This window comes from Dioscorea cayenensis, chromosome 2, assembly GCF_009730915.1.
Source record: "Dioscorea cayenensis subsp. rotundata cultivar TDr96_F1 chromosome 2, TDr96_F1_v2_PseudoChromosome.rev07_lg8_w22 25.fasta, whole genome shotgun sequence".
Lineage (NCBI taxonomy): Eukaryota > Viridiplantae > Streptophyta > Magnoliopsida > Dioscoreales > Dioscoreaceae > Dioscorea > Dioscorea cayenensis.
Genome location: NC_052472.1, coordinates 21,708,292 through 21,731,521, shown reverse-complemented (window position 1 = coordinate 21,731,521; position 23,230 = coordinate 21,708,292). Strand labels below are relative to the sequence as shown.

Below are 23,230 nucleotides of genomic sequence, written 5' to 3'. Positions count from 1 at the left end.
GTGAAAGATAGGGCTCAAGGAGAAGGAAAAGGTGATTAGTGCAAACTTAGCAAGAAGATCCCCAGTGATCGGCGCCGGACTTCATCACATCTCGCCGAAGGGCATCCTTGCTAGTAAGACAAATAATATTTGGTTGATTCCCATTTTATCTCTTGGAGTTCTTGTTTCCATCTCAGCGAAGATCGATTACGACAAATGGCGTGGTAGACTTCTTTGTCGAACTCCTCACTGCTTTTTGAGCCAGATACCTTTCTAGTTAGCTAGAGAGATCTTTGTAAACCCATTAATTGACATAGTGGAAGCATCGAAGATGCCTCTAAGGAGCTTTCGATCGATTCAGAGGCTTTCCACCCCTAAAAATTGGTGTCGGTATTGGTTTGTATGCATTTTCGTCGTCTTTGTAGTATAGATCTTTAACTATTTCTAGATCACAAAGAGGGATTGTAATCAGGGTTGCATTTGACCTAGGAGGTCTTGAGCACGTATAGAAACCATTCGAAATTTTTGAAGTCATACTGAGTCCATACGCCAAGATAATTCGCTGGTATAGAAAATCCCTAGAGGTTGAACTAGGTCATACAGGGTCCATACGGCCAAATAGGGGTTTGTATGGATTTTTCGGAAAGTTTTCACTAAGTCATATGGCACAGATCCAGTCGATGCAGAGGTCAGATATCTGAACAACAAATCACTACAGTATCATGAATAGTGATTTTACTATAGTACTTTGGCAGAATTTTCTCACGGTTTTAACGCAGGTAACCCCCGACAGCATAGTGTACTTATATACAAGAAATTTAAAATAGAACTTTGACTATGGACTAATGTTCACTTCTAGAATTTGTTGAATTGTAAACTGAAATTTGAAAATAAATTTGTTTTGTTTGTAATCAGAAATGATGGATGAGAATGAATATTTTTGGAAGAATGTTTTTGATGAGACCAAAGGCTTTTGTTGGAATGAATTTTAGATATTAAAATAATACGTAGATTTACATAGGCCTTTTTCTCGATATAACTTTTTTTTAAAATGATTAAAATGGCCTTATGTGAAATTCATTTATCAACATTGTTTAAAAACATTATATCAAGCCATGTCATTAATTAATTGATGAGTTGGCATTTTAGAAATATTAAGATATTGGTTATTTTTTAAGCACATCATTCTCTTTTAATAAATCACAAGAATGAGATATTTTTTTTTATTTTTAAACCGCTTTTAAGCCATTATTTAAAAAAAATATTTTTTTCAACAGTAATTACTTTGGAAAAATATGCTATTATTATTATTATTATTATTATTATTATTATTATTATTATTATTATTACAATAAGAATTATTTTGCATGCTTTTTAAAATGTATTTGTGGTTTAAATTGTTTTAAACTATTTGTTTTTATTTTTCAAAATATATTTTGAGGTGTATTATTATTATTAATATTATTTTATATTATTTATTTAACATTGACAGAGAATAGATTTGTTTATTGTAAATTTTAAAGCTATAAATTTATTTTGAGGTGTATTATTATTATTGATATTATTTTATATTATTTATTTAACATTGACAGAGAATAGATTTGTTTATTATAAATTTTAAAGCTATAAATTTATTTTGTACATGTGTTATTTTTAATTTTGGGTTTTAATTAAAAATAATATGCATGCACACCAGGTTTGTTTCAAGTGTAGAGCAGAGATGGGGCCGCTTGCCAAAAATAAAATTTTAGAATAAACCCTCTATTTTATTTAATAAAGATTAAATTTCATTTAGATTTTATTTTAATAAAGACATGTTTGTTTGTTTTTCTCCGTGTTACTAACCTCAAGAGATATATTTAAAATTTGTGAGCAAAACTCATAAAAATAAAACAATATAAAAATTACAAAAAAAAACTATATAATTAAAAGAAATGAATATTATATTGATTTTGGAGAAATAAATGATGAGAAAAGACAGGATCAAAATAGAATTTTGAAAAGTTGGGCAGAGAAGATTATATTTAATATCTTATTGTGTTATTTAAAATTTTAAAAATTAGTTAAGATTATACTAGTTCCTTTTTAGTTGTCACATTTAACAAATCCACATCTATTAGAAAAGTTGGTTAAAATTAGTTGATTACCTATATTTTATAAAAAATCCATTACTTTTCAAAACTACCTCTATTTAAAACCCCACTACTATAGAATATAATTTAATGCTTAGTTGATTTTGATTTATTGAAAATTGTACATGAAAGGGTAAATTTGGAAAAATTATTTTAACGCTCTGCACAAAAGTTTCAATACTGGCATGTAAAAAGGAACAGAAAAGAGCTCCAAGACGTGACAACTAAAAAAACGGAGGGAGTATAATATTAGCTAAATATTAAATTAATATATTACAAATAGAAAGATGAGGTCTGGAAATTAAAATTATTATTAAAAAAATTTTAAAGATGAGCCTCTAAAAAATATTGGGGCCTAAAGCAATTGCTTTATTGATTTTACTCTTGAGTCGGACTGGGTGTGTGCATGCATCAGACTTTCATGATAAGAAATGATAAACATTGATGGCACACAAACTATATATGTTTCAAATATACTTCAATGAAATTATTGTTATTTAAATCTACAAACAAGTTGCTGAACCAAAATAATAATAATAATAATAATAATAATAATAATAATAATAATAATAATAATGTTTTTTTCAAGATAATTACCATTTAAAAAATTAAAAATAATAATAACTTAAAAATATTTAAAAATTTTCACTTTTGTGATTGTTTAAAAAATAATTATGTAAATAATAATAATAATTTTTTTAAAAAATGGCGTCAAAAATAAATAATAATAATAATAATAATAATAATAATAATAATAATAATAACATATTTTTCAAAATAACTACGGTTGAAAAAATATAATTTGTTAAAAAATAATAACTTCGAAGATTTTTGTGATTTTTTAAAAGAGATGGGTGTGCATGAAATGGCCAATATTTTAATATTTTTAAAACACCACCTCATCACCTAGTTGATGATATGGCTTGATGTAATGTTTTCAAACCCGTGTTGGTGCATACATTTTACATAGGGTCATTTTAATAATTAAAAAAAAAATTATATAAAAAAAACCCTTTATGATATTAAATATATGTTATTATTATAATATATATATATATATATATATATATATATATATATATATATATATATATATATATATATATATATATATATTATAGTTACCTGTATTATTTTTGTCTTTTTGTCTTTAATAGATTAGGGTTTAATATATTTGTATGAATATTTGGTTAGCGGTTTTTATGGAATGCATGATTGAATAATAGTATGACAGAAGTAGAATGAAGGCTCAAACACTAGAATTTTTGTAGGAATGGTCATGGGGGTAGGGATTCCCTATCCCCTATTATAAGGATTCACTTCATTAGGCGCAGTGAACCATTGGTTTTTAATTGTGTAAATGGAGATGAAGAAATATTTCTCGAATCTATTGTGAGATGGGCCGGAGATGGGGGAAGCACTCACTCCCAGCCCGGATAAAAAATTTAATTTATTAATAAATATAAATTATATTTAAAGTTATTAATAAATATAAATATATTTAATATTAAGTGTGTATTTTACTTGGCATTAAAATATTAAATTTTTATTTATTTGTTTTTGTTAAGGTTTTATATTTTAGTTGTGTTAGATGGAATCTCATCATCATCATTATTATTATTATTATTATTGATTTGAGGACGATAGGGATAGCCATTAGGCAGGGCAAGGAATGAGGGGCTTTTTCCACGGTGCCCAATTGGGGTGGGGGATAATGAGTCCCCATCTGGGGAAGGGGGAGTGGATGGGAGAGAGACCTTGTACAAGAACCTATCCAACTGCTTGAATGCCCACAAGATGCTCAATAGTAGAGGTGTCAATTCGGGCCCGGCGTGGGCGGGCCCACTGATCCGCCAAAACCCACCATTTGGCGGGGTGGGGACGTGAGCCCGCGCCTATTCTAGGCAGTCGAAATGCCAACCCAACCCGACCCACTTTGAGTTGTGGGTTGGGTGGACCTACCACTAAAAAATATAAAAAATTAAAAAATAATTATATTTCATAGTTCTCACATATTTATTTTTTTATTTTTGACATAATCTTGCTACAATACTGCAAAAAAATATTAACAAAAATCCAAAAAAAACTAATTGCAAATAGAAAAAGCGTAAATTACTATTAAAAAAATCATCAATTCATCAATATTACCTTAATCCTATTAAATTTATAAAGTTTAACAAAATTTAAAAAATCAAAATGTTAAAAAAATCAATATCTTTCACATAGAAACCCCTTTAAAAACATGTATTTATCTTTTCTAACTTTGTAATTAATTTAATAATTTTTTTATTTTTTAAAATATAATTTTTTTAAATTAAGGGTGGCGGGTAGTCTGCCAGCAACCCATGACCCGCCTCGCCCCAACCCGCGACCAGCGCAGGGTTGGCCCGCTCTGACCCGCCTCAAAGCGGGTCTATATAATGCCAACCCAACCCACTTATTTTTAGTTGACGGGCGGGCTGGCCCATGCGGGCTCTAGCCCAAATTGATGACTCTACTCAATAGAATGCTTCAGTCTTTGGCGGGCAAAGACGTGTTGAAGTGTGAGATGGCAGGCGGGGAGGACAACAAGCTTCGGCGGTACTAGACTAGCACTGGTTGGTAAGTTTTTGACCAAAGATGAGGATGGAGTCTCTACGGAGGCATTGGTGCTCCTGAATCAAGACAAGGTCTTTGTTGATACTTTATGTGTATCTTGTTATGAAACATTAATTAAAATGGATGCCTATTAATGTTTATCCCTTCATCTCCCCAAACTCCCAAATCTCTTCATGTTATAAACTCCCTAAAATTCCTATGACCTTTCATATTCCTCTCAGCCTATAAATAGAGGCTTTGTAATCTTGTATAAGACATAGAGATGAAATACATGTGATAAAGAAGGAAGTGAATAAGAAGTTGGCTATTTCTTGTATTGTCGTTATTTGCTTTCCTTTGTTTACTTTCTTAGTTTTTTAACATATTTATCTTACTTTGTTTTTCATCTATTTTATTTTTCACAATTATTTATTGATACGCCTTTTGTGTAATACTTCGCAAGTGCATTGGTTGTATGAAGTGGTAAATTGTAACCAAAGATCGGGTAGTTAAATCCACAGGGACCGGTAGTACTAATTGTTCTATTATATATCTAGCTAGCGGATGAAATCAAGTGATGGTTGCTAAACCTAATTGATGAAAGCAATAAATTGAGTTGACTATATATAACGGTGAATCGGGATTAAAATCGATATGAGAAAACGGCACTTAGACACGAATCCCCTTGAGATTACCTTGCAATTAATTCTCTATATTGGCTATGTGATGAGTATTGTTAGATCGTGGAGACTTCTAGATTAGTCCAAGCGGCCAAACCCTAATCCCATACGATTGCTATAAATACTCCGTGAATACCGCTATTAGGTTTAACCATAATCCGGAGAGTTCGACACAATACACCCTATCTTTAGACATGCACTCAACATCTAGTTTTTATATGTGATCTATGTTGGAAATATAGTACCACATCGGTTGTGTGATAGAAGTGTAATGGGTTTATATATAGGTATAGAGGTTGAGCCACTAAGTCTTGAGACTTTTTGGTGTAAGACCCCTAAGCCTATATAGAGCCCATTTAGGGCCCACTACTACTAAAATATAAAATCTAACATGGTATCAGAGATTCAGGGGAAAAAAATGATCCTGATAAAGCAGTTATAGTGGGACCTAGTAAAAGACCTCTGAGGTTCCAGAAGGAACACAAGTCAAGTTAAAATAAGACCTCTGAGACACAAGTAGTGTACAAGTCCATGTGTGTAGGACCTCTGAGACACAAAGTAGTGTACAAGTCCTAGTAAACAGACCTCTGGTGTACAAGTCTGAGCAAGTTCGACCGAGTTGAACTTGAGGGAGGGTGTTGGAAATATAGTACCACATCGGTTGTGTGATAGAAGTATAATGGGTTTATATATAGGTATAGAGGTTGAGCCACTAAGTCTTGAGACTTTTTGGTGTAAGACCCCTAAGCCTATATAGAGCCCATTTAGGGCCCACTACTACTAAAATATAAAATCTAACAATCTATACATAATTGATTTCTCAATCCTAATCATGCATATCAAATATGTAATTGAGGCTCTCACACTAGCAATTATAAGTATATATGAACAAACATAGAAGATTCACAAGAAAACTCAGTTAACCATTATAAGAAAAAGGGAAATCAACTACAAAGCATCATGAAGGTTCAACTAATAGTCTAAGGCACCATCAAAGGTTTAGCCGAACATTATACAAGAAACCATGCATAAAACAATCCAAAACTAGAGACATGATTAAACACATAGGAAAAACTCCCTCAATGCTTCTCTTTAAAAGATGATGGAATCTTCTGATAGGAGTCGACTTTGCAATCTAATCTGGTACCCAAGCGGTGTCAACTCGTTCTTGAAAGGTCTTCTTTGATCTCAGCTTGAAAACCTAGCAGCCCCTTTGTGATTTTATGCAAAATTTTAGCATCCAGAGATATGTACGGTTGAGGAGCACACCCATGCTTATGGAGCATGGTTATGTTCTGGGCACCAGAATCGTGTAGCTAGAGGGCCGTGCTCTTTAGATTCTTCTATCCATTATTCTACACGCTCTAAATGTGCACATGTTGAGATTGTGCTTTTCTCTGAAATTGTTCTTTTGTACTCGTTTCACTCAGAATTGCATCAGTTTTGTTTCTTTTGTCCCAAAGCCTGTTTACCTGCACACTTAAGCACACAATACCCGACATAGTAGTAGAATAGAGAAAATCATGCAAGAAGACAAGCAAAGCAAAGTGCATGCATTTATAATACATATAAGTATTTCATGCACTCATCATTTATTTATTTATTTATTTATTTTTCATACATTTCAAAGCCAATGTCCCCATCTTTGGTTTTGGAACTAGGGAATTAAGTCCCTTGTCTTGACAATACACATACACCTACACTTATATAAGTATACACCATATATATATTCTATATCATAAACCCTAAATCTTATAAACATATATCTTTAGTTATGTGAACAGTTCTTGAACTAGGGACTTGTTCAGTATCTCGAAGCCACCAAGAGCGTAGACATCTTGCTTTTTTTATATATAAAGATTTTCAATTTAAAATTAATTATTTAAACGATTTAGGTGGCTGCCACTTGAATCAAACCCGACTGTTGATTATGATTATTTTTTATTTTTTATTTATTTGCTTGATTATTTAGCTCCGATTCTCATTAATTTTAATGTGTGTGTGTGTGTATATATATATATATATATATAACTTTGGAATTTATATAAAAATGCAAAAGTTTATAAAGAAAATTATATGGATTAGTTTTTTTTTTAAAATATGAAATGTAAAGTTTTGGATCAAGTAAAAAACAAACATTTTAATTTAGAGTATGTTGATATACTCAATATTTTTATCCACATCCCATGGACATTCTATTTAACTTTTTATATGAGAATCAAATATCTTACTAGTAATATTTTTATTTTCTTTTATTATGTGTATTTTATTTTATATTTTAAAAAATCAATAATTTGACAATTAGAAAAAGTGGGTTTAAGTTTTTTTTATTGTGTTATTTTCCCTTGTATTTTTATGAGATTTTCATATATTTACTTGCAATTATTTTATTTATTAATTATATATAATTAAAATTTATTTAAACATAAAATTAATGATGGATTTTTTTTATACAATAAGAATCTTCATTATGATAATATTACTAATTTCATTATTAATTTCTATAAGAAATATTATCAATCAATAATATATTCTCTTTTGTTTTTTATAAATATATGATGGTTATAATTTCCAAATTTTGCGTATGAAAGTTCATCTTTCAATTTCATTGTCTCTAACTCTATTTTATTTTCATGAACAAATCTCTCAGCTCCAATTCCACCTGTGTCATATTTGTAAACTATAGAAAGTATTGATATTCAGCCAAACACCCTAATTAATTAAAGTTATGCCTAATAATTTTAATTATTTAAATAAATATATTTCATTATTAGTTTTTTAAAACATTGATACCAATAAATACTTATTATTAAATAAAAATATAATTTTACATAACAATTATTAAGTTAAAATTTAGTAAAATCCAAATAATTCTTTTTCCATCACAACAATTTCAAACAGTCAAATTAAAATTAATCCTATTATTATGACCCAACTACATATATAAATTTTTTTTTATAAAACTAGATAAACCATGTCAATTTATTTATAAAAAATATGGAGAAAACCAATATTAGAGGTTCATCCAAGTGGGAGAGGCTCTTGTTGTTTAAACAGGTGGTTTCAAGTTTTTGATTGGTTTATAACCTATAATTTCTAAAAATTTCAGTGGTAAAAGATTAAGAAAAAAATAATAAAAAAATATTATATAGAAATGTAAATATGATCTGTTGGGGTTGGGGCAACCAAATATATAATTGAAATGTCAAAAATATACATTTATTGGAAGCACAAGAAAAACATCTTAATCACATCATATATATATATATATATATATATATATATATATATATATATATGTATTCCTTTTTTCTAATATTAACATGCTTCATAATCCTTATTCCTAATGAGCTGAAATTATTCACAGAATGAATCTCAAGTATGTAGTGTTAGAAGGGACCATACCTTCTCATGGAGAGACAGTATTTGAGTACCATGGCAAAGACCCAAGGTTCAATGAGGTCTTCAGCAAGGGCATGTTCAACCAGACCACCATGCTTATGAAGATGATTCTTTCCCAATACAAAGGCTTTGACAGCCTCAAGGTGCTTGTGGATGTGGGTGGTGGCTTTGGCGCCAACCTTGCCATCATCCTCTCCAAGTACCCCCACCTTAAGGGATCAACTTTGATTTACTTTTTGTCATCGTTCTCCGAAGCAAAACCCATTCCAGGTTCTTATATATATATATATATGCTAGCTTAATTAAAAACTGTTAGGAAAAATAGAGAATCCGTAGGGAAAATCAAGAGAGCAATGAGACAATAAAACACATAAGATTTACGAGGTTCGGCAATGTGCCTACGTCCTCGGGAGTGGAGCAACCGTAATCCTTTTATTCACTTGTCTCTCCTCACAGTTGAGACAAAAGACTAGGGTTACAAATATTTATAGGTAAAAACTTAAATTTATCCAAATACAAACCTATTTGGATCCTAACCCTATCTGGATTCTAAACATATCCAGATTCTAAACCTATCCGGATACAAATTCTAACCGGATACAAATTAAAAGATTATCAAATCATAATCCTAACAAGATACAAATTACCCTTGTATCCTACCGCGGGGCGTTTTCCCTGCACCCCAACCTATCAAATTGATGCTCCCACAATATAACAGATGCTGTCACGCCACTCCACTCCATTCCCACATTTGCTCGTTTACTTGTGTATATGAGCCATACACAACAAAAACCATGCATGGATTTATATTAAAATGTACTTAGTTGTGATTGTTTGCATGCAGGAGTTGAGTTTGTAGGGGGAGACATGTTTGAAAGTGTTCCAAGTGGTGATGTTATCTTTCTGGAGGTTTGTTGGCTTGAGTTATAATTAGTGTTGTTCTTCATACGTACGAGATGAATGTGTGGGTGTTTGCATGCATGCATGCTGTGTGTGGGCCCCATAAATTTTTTTTAATTTAATTCATTTATTTTTGCATGTATGGCGGTTACGGAAAAGGAAAAGAAAACCCTTTTTAATTAATTTTTTTTAATCTTTATATTTTATTAGATTTTCAAACCTTAGCCGCCACCTCTTCGTTTCTTCCGATATAGATTCTTGTTTGGACCAAGAAAGAGGGAGATATCTTGCATCTTTTCTCTTCTTTTTTCTTTTTGGTTTGTGGTGCCGACTACGAGGACGGAGATAGGCCTCTTCGTCAAAGGTTGTGTTGTTATCGTTGTGAGGTAAGCGTTCTCTTTCTAGATCTACGGTTAAGTGGTGGAATTTTTACATCCTAGATCTTGTGGTGGCAGTATTTATTGATTTTGATTAGGGCTATATTGTGTGCTTAGTGGATTGATTATCTCATGTTGATACTGGCCATGGTGCATTGAATTTTCAACATTGATTTGCAAGTTTATTAATGTCTCCATTCACGCTTAAATTCTCTATGTTTAAAAAAAAACATTATTCTTGGTTTGGAAGAATCATATATATTTATATATATATATATATATATTTCAAATCCAGTTTTTTTTGTTTTTTTGTTTCGTTTGTCATTGATTGAGAATTAGTGTGCAGGCTATGGCGTCCATTATTTTAGCACATATAGTATATGAATATATATATATATATATATATATATATTAAATGTATGGGTTATGATGCTATGTTCAGTGTGTATGATGCTATGTTCAGTGTGTAAAGTTATATTGTTTATATGTTGATAATATATGTTGCTTTTTGCTTCAAGGATGTATAGTTTTGTAAATAGAAATTACACTGAATTTTGATGGGTGGAACCAAATTGGTTAAGGTTCTGCAATTCGTTTATATTAATATATATATATATATATATATATATATATATATATATATATATATATATATATATATATTATAATTGATTAGTTGTTTTTAGATCATCGTATTTGTTTTTGATTTCCTTGGGATTAATGGAAAATTTTTATGTATGAATAGTTAACACACATAGATTTATATATAAATATATACATGTATATGCTTATATAAATTGGATTGTTAGATGTTTTAAGTATTATGATAGTGTAGGAATTTGATCCACTGTATATTTCTATGTATTTGTAGCATGTTTAGCGTTTTAATACATTGGAATGTACTCACAAATATAGGGTGTTTTGTGGAAGCCTAATTTCGTGGTGCTTGTAGTTTTGGTGTTAGCTAGTCAGGTAAGTAAACCACATATAAATACCCATATATATGTATACATTTTGACTCTTGATAAGTTGTCATTCCATTGAGTTAGTTTTATTTAATATTTATTTAATTTATGATAGTTTGTATTTTTATTAGTTATTTAATTATTTACTTTTTGATTTCTGGTTATTTAATGGTTTTTTTGTGTTAGTTATTTATATGGTTTATTCAATAGTTATTAAAATTTTATTTATACTTTCAAAAGCATGTGATCATTATAAACTTTTTATTTTTTTAGTTAAATTTTTTTAACAAATTTCCTGATGTCATATTTTTCATCCATTTTTTTAAAAAGTTTCATATATGAAAAATTCGGATTCATGATGTATTGTTTTTTAATTATTTTGTTTGTTTAATTCATAAATATTTGCATTTACTTGAAGTGCTGAGAAATGATTTTTTTTTTGTTTTAATACTATTTCCAAATTTTAATAATTTGTTGAATTATGTGGAATATTCTGTTAATTGATAGTTTATTATTTGATATAATTGGTTTAATTTTGTTAGAAAACGGGATCACTAAATTTTCATATTATTGCGTTGACGATGATTTTGGACCCCACATATTTTGTGATAGAAACTCGTAGTCCCCAATTAACTATACAATAATCATGTCACTGAGGGTTAAACACTGACCGTGCTGACACGTACTTCTAACATAGAAACTATAGTTTCGCACCGTTCCGTCGGTGAAGAATAACAGCTTCTGATATTCTAGCTCGGGTCACTGAGGGTAAATCTATGAGTTCTGAAATCTGACTCGGATCACCGAGTTTAAATAAATGAGTTCTGATGTTTTGTTTTGACACTAGTTGTTTGGGGGATTTATATGCTCGTTTCTTTGGTAAATTAAATTTGTTTTGAATTATTTCTAGTTTATGGGTTTCTTTTGATATTATTCCGTTATGTTACATTTTGTATACTTTTAGAAATTATTAAATTTTTGTGATTCCGATATTTTTAGTGGTTGCTTACCGGGCTCCCAAGTTCATTAAGTTGTTCTCTCTTTCTTTCATATCAGGAGTACGGTTGGGTGATGGACAGCTTAGCGTGGTCGTTGAGCAAGTCATCGTCTAGTTCTTTATCAAGTTAATAAACTTCCTGTGTTGTGGACTTAGAACTTCTTGTCTTATGTTTAATGTCATATGAGACACTTGTTATTTATTTTTCGTTGTATTTCGAGCATCGTGCCTCTTTGTTGCTTTTGAAAGTTGATGTCTTGTTAAAGGTTGTTTTATCTAGGTGAGACAGGTTTTGAGGCCTTGCGTGCCTACATGGTCACGACCTTGTAGGTATGCGGCCATTTGTCAATTCTCTGGGTTCGGGGCGTGACACAGTGGATACTTCATGATGGGATCGAGCATTGTGTGAAGATATTGAAGAACTGTCCGAAAGCATTGCCTGATAATGGAAAGGTGGTTGTTGTAGAGATTATTGTTCCAGAATATCCAGAAGTGAATGATGAAACAAGCCGTAGTTTTATTGTTGATCTTATCATGTTAGCTAACAATCTCGGAGGGAAAGAGAGGACTATGAAGGAGTTTGAGTGCCTTGCCAAAGATACTGGATTCTCAACGTTTAAAGCTTACTATTTATGGCTTTTGGATTATCGAATTCTCCAATTAGGTGGAACTTGTTATAAGGGTTGGTCCCTTTGAAGGCTTCTCGAGCTACATAATAAAGCATCTATTCTCTCCAATTTCATGGTAAAACTAACTTTAGCAGTGGAAGTAACATCATATTCTCTTTAAAATTGAGGACAAGCAACGACAATAATTTGAATACTCAAGCTTAATTAATTAGAGTAGAACAGTAAATGAAATAGCAGCTATACTATTATAAAGGTGGCTAGAAGAAGCAGAGTAAGGCTAGAATATATTTTAATTATAACTTATATTTTTTATAAATTTGAGTTAGAATATTAATTACTTGCATCTTGTTCTGGTGTTGTTCTATGTCACCTTTGTCATTCCGCATGACAACATAACAAAGTATACCCCACAACATGAATTCAAACCTCTGAGGTAAGGTTTTAGACATAGATGACCTACAACAAGGCATTGTTACGTAATGTTTGTGAAATTAGCAAATAAAAAATTACACCGGAAAGACATATAATATAAAGAGTTATGCCGTTGGATAAGTTGTCTACTCAGTGCATTGGAAAAAGTTTTTGAGGCGATTTTTAAAGTCTATAGTTTTTGAAAAAAAGTGGATAAAACCACGAATTCATTCAAGAAAAAGCGATATATTGATAGAAGAAAAAAACAAGAACGTAGTGGGAAAAAAATAGGGTCACAACAAAAAATAAAAAAACGCACAGAAACCGATTACCAGAGGTGAACATGGGACAATACAAAATAGTCAGGCTAAAGATGAAAACCGGACACGGAGACAAATAAGGAAGTAGCCAAGAGAGGAGGCCAGGGAGCCCAGAAAGACAGCTGTTAGGGAGATGCCATAGGAGGGGTGTCGATGGGTGGGTGGGTGGGTGGGTTAGGGTGGGGAGAGAGGGGGGGGGTCGGGCACTCGCAAACACAAGACTACACTTGATTGTTTGGAGAGACTGCTTAAGGTCAGACTTGGACGCGTCCAGGGCTGCATTGATCCATGTAATTAAGTAATCAATCTTACAAATAGAGGAAAACACATCAACAACGACAAAAGAAAAAATGCGGCTATTGCACTAAACCCAAGTAGTCCAACAGATGGCCCTAACAATGAAAATACGTACATAATTGGATTTGGGCACTCTAAACCGGACCCAAGAGGACCAAGCCTTAGAGAGGGAAGTGGGAATTACCACATGGAAAAGCGCGATAAAGTGGGCTCAAATCAACGCTTAGTACGCACAATTGATCAAGAGATGGTTAGCATTCTCCTCCCCCGCATTGCAGAGCACGTAGGTACTAGTAGTGATTCTATTACAGCCTCGCCGTGGCAAATTCTCCTGAGTTAAAATTTTCTTGTTGAGGGCCAACCAGAAGAATGTTTTAACTTTGAGAGGACAGAGACCTCTCCAGAGGATCTTGCCAAAGCACATCGAGTGGAGCCATCGTTGAGGAAAGAGTAGGGATTTAACCGAAAAACCCTTATTGCTCTATCTCCAGACTCTATCATCCCTTCCATTAGATAAAGTATTGCTCAATGCAAGTGTCAGAGGAAGAATAATAAAAATGGATTAAAGAATAAAATAAAAAATAAAAAATAGGCACTAATTAATTGCTTTAAAAGGCATCATTACTCTAATTAAAATAAATAATAAAAATTTTTGTATATTAAATTATATTAAAGTGAATTTGTTTTGACGAATCTATCCCATAGCCATAGAAAGGTGGTAAATTAAGCCGGATTAAGTTAATATGCCATGCCAAAGTAGCCTAGCAGAGGAACAACTTAGGTTAGGGAAATGTCAATTTATTTATTTATTAATAAAATAAATAAACCGCTAATTGAAATTATTAGAGCTGGAGCTCTATAATTGGTATCATTTGACACCAAGTCAAAGTGATGTAGCAACAATGATGTTGTGGTGAATCAAGGTGACGTGGCAAGCCTAGTGACATGGCAAGATGACTTTGTAAAGGATGATAATGTGTCTTGAAGACTAAGAGACCATGGTTGGTGCTATATTTGGAGGATCTCTTAAGAAACCATGTGGTGCTATCTTTGGTAAGAGCTTATATTTGGATGATCTCTCTCAAGGAACCAAGTGAAGAAAATCTATTGGAGCTATCTTTGGTAAGAGCGTCAACCTCGGAAGATCTCTCTTGAAAAACAAGCCATGAGGAGAAAATCGAAAGTTATGATTTAATCTATCTTTGGTAAGATCCAAGATGATAAAATCTATTTTTGGTAATTCTATTCCTCATAAGAGATTTACTACTCGAAGACCAAGGATTGCATGGAGCCTAGTTTGGTGTGAAGCTATTTGAAGAAACAAACTAAGAAAGGCAAAGAGCAATCTAACATGATTCTCAAGACCATAATTAGCAATGCAATTTAAAGAAAAGATCCAAAACTAATTATGGGTGGAGTTATTTGAAGATACAAACTATAAGCTATCTTTGGCAAGTGCATACATTTGGAAGAAGTTTGATAACCCAAGCTTTGATGAATAAAGTCATGCTTGGAAGATATTGAAGAACTGAACTTGGATAAAAGGAGATCAAGTTTAGTAACAAGATATTGAAGATCAAACTTGGATGAATGGAGATCAAGTTTGGGAAGAAGATTGTGGAGATCTTTGAAGACCATCTTTGGTGAGATGGATTCTTGCCTTGGTGGGTGTAACCCTTGGGAGAGGGACCTATTGATATGATGTGAGGAAGGAGTTAGGCTAATTGCTGTCAGGAAGAGCTCAAGAGGAGTTGACTGCATCTACGTGAACTAGAGTAATTTGAAGGTTGAAGGTGTCGCAGGTCATGTTGCAACAAGAGCTGGAACTCAGTTAGGATCAATAAGTGGGCCACGTTGTAAGCTTGGTTGCAACAGGAGTTGCAACGTCTAACTTTGGAAGGTATCCAAGTTAGAAAGCCCGAGAGATTGTAAAAGAGGAAGCTATTTTGGGACGTAGAGACGTCTATATAAGATACCCTGCTTTGAGATTTAGGGTGTGCCACAAGTGAGAGACCCCAGTGTGTGGGTTGAGGGGAGTGAACATTGGTCAATCTAGAGAGGGTTATTCTTTGTCATAGTGTGAGTAAGAGTGAGTGTTGTACTCTTTATTCTTTTTCTCTTTTAGTGGATTGTTGATCTTCGAGCTTGGCCCTCCAGACGTAGGCAAGTTGTGCCGAATCTGGTAACCAATTCATGTGTCTACTTTTTCTTGCGTGTTTGATTGTGTGTGTGCATGCTTACATGAGTGATTGAGTGAAAAATCAACTCACTAGTACTCCTTCGGAACTAACAGAAATATCAATTTGTGTTAATAATTAATGAGTTTATTAAAATATTATAATTTTATCATTGTGATTATTACAAATATATACGATGATGTAGCTTGTTTACTATGGTACGACAAAATTATGATATGTGAGATGAGTGTACAATTATATAACATTCAATATCATTTTGTATACTCATTAGAGATGTATATTAGAGAAATATTATGGAATTTGATGTTAAACTTGGTGTATTTTGTATTCTCAGGTTTCAGGCAGTGCTTAAGGATGAGAGAGAACCAAAAGAAGCATTCTAGAGCCAAAATGATAAAGATGGAGCTCTCTTGGCATCAATCTCTTATGGGCACCTTACAACCATGCTTACTGTCGTAAGCCTCTTGTAGAGAACCTTGTGGGTATGCTTATGCCCGCAGGGAGTAGCATAATGACAATCAGAGGGACTTACGGGCAAGACTTACGCCCGTAAGTCAAACCTTAAAGGCTATCGAGAGGAGTTTACGAGCACAATATACTCCTATAAGGGTGATCTCTAGTGTAATACCCTGAACCTGTGATTAACTGTTGGAAAATATATTCAGGGTATTACTACAGTTGTAGTAAGAATTTTCTACAGAGTAATTTTGTTGAGAAACCCCAAGTGGAAATAACAAGGACCTAAGTGTAAAAGTTTATAAAAGATTTTGGGTTAAAGAATAATAGAAAAAGGATTGATATGAAATGTTTCTGAAAACCAAGGACTGAAAGGTAAGATGGAAGGGATCTTTTTGAAATGTTGTACTATAATCCAAGGACCATTGGATAATTTAAAAGGATCTTTTGAGAATACTATTTTGTAATTCAGGGACCATTCATGAGTTTTTCAGGGACTGTTTTGTAAGGAATTATGTTTTGAGGGACTAAATGTAAATTTCGGCTGAAAGTTAAAGTTGGAGAAAAATCTAGAGCTTGAGTGTTGTTCATCTTCTTCTCCACCATTTTTGCTACAGATAGCTCGAGGGTTATGAAGAAATGGGAAGAAATTTGAGGTTTGTGAGAGAGGACTCGAGATCGTCGGAGGGAGATCGCGGGAGGATGACTTTGAGCTTGTAAGAAGCTTCCTTGTATTGTTTTTAGCAAGTGTATGCACGTATGTATAAATATGTATTTTTTTGGTTGGATTGGATGAAAATGATTATGGATTTGAATGTATATTGATGAGGATGAGAAAGTAATTGTTGTGAAATAATTTTTGTGTTGAAAAACTTTGTATTTGTGATGAAATTGCTTGGATTGGTGGAGTTGCTTGCCGGATTTACTGTAGCATTACTGTAGCACCGAGATTAGGGTTTGGTTTGGTTAATTAAGTTGATGATGATGATGATTAAGGTGTTAATGATGATGGTTAGATTGGAATTGGTTGAGTTAGCCAAGTTGATTTGGTTGGATCAAACCAAGTTGAAATTGAGTTGGTTGAGTTGAATTGATTTGGTTGAGTTGGGGTCATCAAATCAAGTTGAGATAGTTTGGGTTTGGTTCAGTTGATTTGGGCTAGGGTTTTGGGGTCTGAACCAAGTTGGTTCAATGGATTTTTGAATAACAATTGAGTTGGTTCAAGCTGGTTCAGTGAAATTGACTGTAGCACCGAGATTAGGGTTTGGTTTGGTTAATTAAGTTGATGATGATGATGATTAAGGTGTTAATGATGATGGTTAGATTGGAATTGGTTGAGTTAGCCAAGTTGATTTGGTTGGATCAAACCAAGTTGAAATTGAGTTGGTTGAGTTGAATTGATTTGGTTGAGTTGGGCTTGATCAAATCAAGTTGAGATGGTTTGGGTTTGGTTTAGTGATTTGGGCTAGGGTTTTGGGCTGAACCAAGTTGGTTCAATGGATTTTTGAATAACAATTGAGTTGGTTCAAGCTGGTTCAGTGAAATTGAGTTTGGTTCAGTCAATTAAGCTTGGTTCAGTGGAATTAAGGTTGGTTGAGATTGATTCAGCAGTGTTTACCCTAAATTGAGCTGGTTTAAATACAATTGGATTATGCAAGGTCGGATTTTAACCGATTGGAGTGAGTGGGCCCAATAGAGAGTTGATTATTATTTTTGTATTTTATTTTGGGTTTAAATGTGTTATTTATTTTTATTATATTATTCTTGTTAGGTGTTGTTCAGTCTTGGGAGGGAGTTCCAGGTCTAGCAAGGAACCCAAGGACACCAGGTGAGTTGGTAGTGGCTATTATTTTAAATAATTGATTAATTATTATTATTTTGAAATAATTATTTAATGGCTAGTATTTTGAAAATAATTGTTTAAGTATTTCTTTTTATCATGTTTAATTGGCGTATAATGTTGAGGTATATGTATATTTATTTTGCCGTTGATGTTCTCGACAATCGTATTGATACATCAATTTCAGTATAATTATACGTATTTATAAATAGTATAAAAATACATGTATATGTGATTTAATTATTCGGTTCATGAATTTATTTTTTGGATGGTTATATATGCTTTTGATTTGGAATGATTTGTGAAATCATAGCGTGTATTAAAATGTTTTTACCGACAATATTTGTGGGGATCGGTTTTCATTCCCCAGCATAGGAATGGTATTTTGTATTTGGATTTTACTGATATTATGCATGTATCGTCATCGTGAATGTCCCGGATAAGGACCATGTGATATGATTTACTCCGCTTTGTATTATTGCTCGCATCTACATGTTGTTTTTGGATGGTGACGCAGGGCTAGGCCCGACTCTGCGATAGTGGGTCCCCTACGGGCCGACCTTTAGAGGTGGCGTGGTGGACTCGAGTGTTGATTGGTCCGGATCGGTGGGAGCGTAGAGCCCACGATTGGATGATACATCGGGATCCCGGGTCACCACACGGGACCGATGGGCCAACGTCGAGACTGCAGACCTTGGCGGCTCCCAACCTAGTCGCGACGGCGGCTAAGTCGGGGAGAGTTTTCAGGCTATGGATTTGAGAATGGTTTTATATTATCAGTTATTTTGACATTGATTTATGATGAATTTATGTTTCAAAAGTTCTTTAAAAATGTATTTTGCTAGAATTCTAGTATTTTGGAAAAGTTGGAAAATTATTTAAGCAGTTGGTATTTATATACTTTATATACACTATATTTAAGTATTTGGAATTATTAAGCCACTACCGACCAACTGAATGTGCTGTAGCTGCAGGAGCAGGAACCTAGATTACCTGATCGGGTTTAGAACGAGTCAGGGTTCAGTCCAGGACTGCAGTGGGTCCCTCATTTTCTTTTCTGTTATTGGTGTCATGACCTTAGTAGCGGTTGTACCCGCAAAATTAGAGTAATTATATTTATTGTATTTATGTATTTGAACCTGTACTTGGTGAAAAATTGTAAATTGTGATTTGTAGGTCTGCTTTTGTTTAAAACAGGGTGTCAGTTTCCAGTTAAAAGGGAATTTTAACTGATGGGTGCCACATTTACCTCGGTAGAAGGGGTGGGTGTGACATCTAGGGCTATCTAGAGGAGCTTACAGTCCATCACTTATGGTCGTAAGCTATACTATAACACAAGACAGAAGATCTTATGAACGGGACTTACGACCGTAAGTTGTCCCATAAAGCTCATGACCCATCATCCCTAGCTCCTTACAACCACATTCTTACCCCCGTAAGAAGCCCTTAAGTGGCTAGGTATATATATTTCTAAAGAGATCTTTTAGGGTATCATGGATTCTATTTAACGACGAGGTTTGGAGAAAGAAATGGGGTGGATTTCCATGGCTTTGGGGATGAATTAAAAAGGAGATTTAGCCCACCAATTGGAGATTAGAGGGATTCAAGTTGTCAAGGATTGGCTTGGCGGCGTTTGTGGAAGATCCTTGGGTGTTTCTACACCAATTATCTCTTGGTGCAATTGAGAAGGGGGTTTTGTTGTTTTCTTTAATTCTTGTTGCATTTTTTGCTTGGATGTTTGCTTTCCTTTTATGGAGAGCTAATTTTGTAGATGTTTGGCCGTAAATGAACTTTATGGCTTATTTTATTTTGACATTGGTTATAGATCTTTATGATTTCCTTATTTCTTAATTGCAATCCATTTCTGTTTGAATCAAATTGTGTGTTATCAATGTCTTGAATGCTATTGAGGTGAAAGATTTAGTTTTCTTGTATAATGTGCTTTGTGACAGATAAATATACCCACCTAGCATAGACAAACCATGATTTGAGGGGATTGTCAGTAAGTTTAGCAATGGGGTACTTTGGAGTTGAGGGTTTTCCTCCCTCAATCCTCCTGAGTGATTTAACAAGTGATTCCATGCTCTTTACAATCGCAGGGAATAGATTTTAGGAGAAATTGCATTTTTATTCTGTATGAGATCTGGGGCAATTGCTTTGCAAGAAGAATTGTCTATTTATGAATTCTTGTTAAACTCAAATTGAGATTTCATAGAGTACAATGCGGTTGTAGGGTGTTTGTACAGCACTGTACTAATCTAGTTACTATCTACCCTTGCAAGAGTAGTTTGGTATATTCTAGGATTTCTCTCGGTTCAAATAGGATTGCTATACTTGTGCAACCTTTGTCCTGGACTTATAAAATCCTAAAGGGACTCTACACTAGAGCATCCCATTTACCCCTGAGTCTTCATCGATTTCATTTTTGTATTCTTACTTTTCATTCTCTTTCTTCGTATTTTATTAGTACACATCACACTCTTTGGTTAGGTTAATTTTCAGAATTAGGACTAGTACTAGTGCTCTTAATTTTTCTAGTGGATCGATACCTTGCCTCAGTTCAGACTTTAATACTTGATCGTCGCGTATGCTTGCGTTAACCTTTGTTAATGTGATACGCTCGGATATTATATGTAGTTTAGTTAAAAAATCTGAATAAAAATACGACAAATAAAACTTGACATTTCGTAGTACGAGTCACTATTTATACGAGATTTTTACATTTTATATTAAAAAGTACATCAGGAAGAAAATGTCGATAAATACCGAAAATATGTAACATATATTATTACAAATAAACCATATTGACATATCAAAATATGAACATCTAATAAAATTAAGCCACTTAGAAGTTAGAACACCAATATGTATATATACTAAAAATAACAACTCCAAAAAAAAAAAATGGTGAACAATTAAATTCATAATGTGGAAAAAGTAAATATTATCCATCCAACCACGAAAGATCATCATCGAGATTCTAATTTGCATATGATGTTTCTTCTTTTTCCTCACTCGCTCATTTTCATTTCCCTAAGGTATTTTCGTGGATCTTTTTAATCTATGTAGTGTTTGTTTGGAGGGTTTTTGAGTTACATGTAACTTGAAAGTTACTTGGGCTTATCCGAGTCAGTGCTTTGGTTCACATGATTTCCAAAACCAATGTAACTCATATTACATCCAATGAGGGATTTGGTTTTACGGCCAAATTGGGCGTAAAACCAATTCCCTTATCTTTAAATTTCTTTAAATGCATAACTTGTGACCTATATGTGACCAATTAAAGAAAAACAAATATGATTAAATATTTATGGATATTTTTGTGGAGTGAAAAATTATAAAATTTAATAATAAATTTAATAATTACTTTGATAATTAATTTAATAATAAAATTAAGAGTTAAAATGATTAATGCGATAATTAAAATCATTAATAACATGCTAAAAATAAATGAAAAGTTCAAAATACTTTTTTTATTGAGTTAAAAATTAAATTTAAAAATTATAAAATATAATAAAATAAATAAATAAATATACTAATAAATTTAATAACTAATTTAATAATAAAATTAATAGTTAAATTAATTAATACGGTACTTAAAATCATTAAAATATTTATAATGTATTTCTAATTTCAAATTTATAAATATCTCTTATCAAATACAAAATCTATAATACGTTGATCACGTGACATCTAACCAAAATATTAGATTTGATCCATCAGTATTATAAAATATGGATTTTCGATTACGTTATATTGAGAAATCACTAGTAGCATTACAGTTACATCTTAGACGAACGACTCTAAGAGGTCTATCAAGTTTCTCTAAACCAATAAGTTGCATATTTCTTACATCTAAAATATTAAAATTTTCCATCATCATGGTATTCACATGAATATAAACAAAATCATTCAATAATTTTGGATATATAACTTGTTTCTCTTCTTTGTTTGAGCGGCTTCAAATGCATTCTAATTTTACTAACATTAAAGAAATGGTACACGATAATTTTTTCTATGTTTCAAAAGATATGTAAAATTTATTTTTTTTATAATTATATGTATGTATGTATATAATTCGTTTATTATACACTAATAAATAAACTTAGAATGACGATAAAAGAAAATTATAAAAAATTATAAAAATTCCATAATTGTGCATATAACCAATAAATTAATAAATTAATATTCATTTACCTAGTTTATAAAAATATCAATATTTATATAATTAATACATGTATGATAAAAAGAATATATTAATATTTTATGTGGATATTATATTCATAAATATATAGGATGTTAATTGGAAATCTATGTAGATAATAGATAGACCGAAGCGATACGATGATTGCTTTCTAAAAGCGTTATTCCCCATCTCCTCTGTGACGTTCTTTCGTAGGATTTGAATGCAAATAGCTTTGGTGGATAAGAATGACCTTTTGCCTCGCGAGCACTGGTGAAAGAAAACCCGGGATTGAAAAAGAAAAAGTATTGATCTTCTCTTTATTTTACAACCTTTTCAAATATCTTTTATCCGTTATCAATGAAAAGATGCAAATATCATATTTATGAGAATAATAACGAAGAGATGTAACTTTTCTATCCGCTGTATATCAACTACCCGATAAAATGCACATCTGCTTATAAAAGGATAGGATGAGTTATCTTTCCATTTAGATGAGATATTCGAAATTTGAAGCACTAGGATAATAATAATTTTTATTAATAATCGGTTATTATAAAATTTTCGAGCAATCCCCCACTATGTTTCAAAATTGAATTTATATCCTAATGAAGATCAAATCATGCTTGTGCACAAAATAATGTATCTTCGACTTGGAGATGCATGAGTATAATAACACAAAAGTGCAATCGATCGAAATCCTCTAGTAGCATGAAGCTTTGAACTAATTGTTATTCTTTTATGATAGCTCGTATTATTATACACATAAACATTATCCTTTATTCCAACCTAAACACTCACTGGTACTTATGGCTATTGTGCTATCCATTTTCATGAACTTTTATGAAAGCAATCTCCTAAACTTCTCTCAATCAGTGCGGCACCAC

At 32.3% G+C, this 23,230-nt stretch overlaps 1 protein-coding gene across 1 annotated transcript; it reads left to right on the top strand.

Annotated features, from left to right (window-relative positions):
- Nucleotides 1-8,736: 8,736 nt before the first annotated feature.
- On the top strand, nt 8,737-12,705 carry LOC120274842 (caffeic acid 3-O-methyltransferase-like). Its single transcript, XM_039281385.1, has 3 exons — nt 8,737-8,969; nt 9,595-9,679; nt 12,385-12,705. The coding sequence occupies exons 1-3, from the start codon at nt 8,737-8,739 to the stop codon at nt 12,703-12,705; spliced, it is 639 nt and encodes a 212-aa protein (XP_039137319.1).
- The last annotated feature ends 10,525 nt before the right edge of the window (nt 12,706-23,230 follow it).

What these genes read in the sequence shown, in the direction of transcription:
- LOC120274842 (XM_039281385.1), top strand. Translation starts at nt 8,737, where the DNA reads ATGAATCTCAAGTATGTAGTGTTAGAAGGGACCATACCTTCTCATGGA. An exon ending in CTTGCCATCATCCTCTCCAA is followed by an intron (nt 8,970 to 9,594) that starts GTACCCCCACCT and finishes AAATGTACTTAG; the next exon opens with TTGTGATTGTTTGCATGCAG. An exon ending in GTGATGTTATCTTTCTGGAG is followed by an intron (nt 9,680 to 12,384) that starts GTTTGTTGGCTT and finishes GGCGTGACACAG; the next exon opens with TGGATACTTCATGATGGGAT.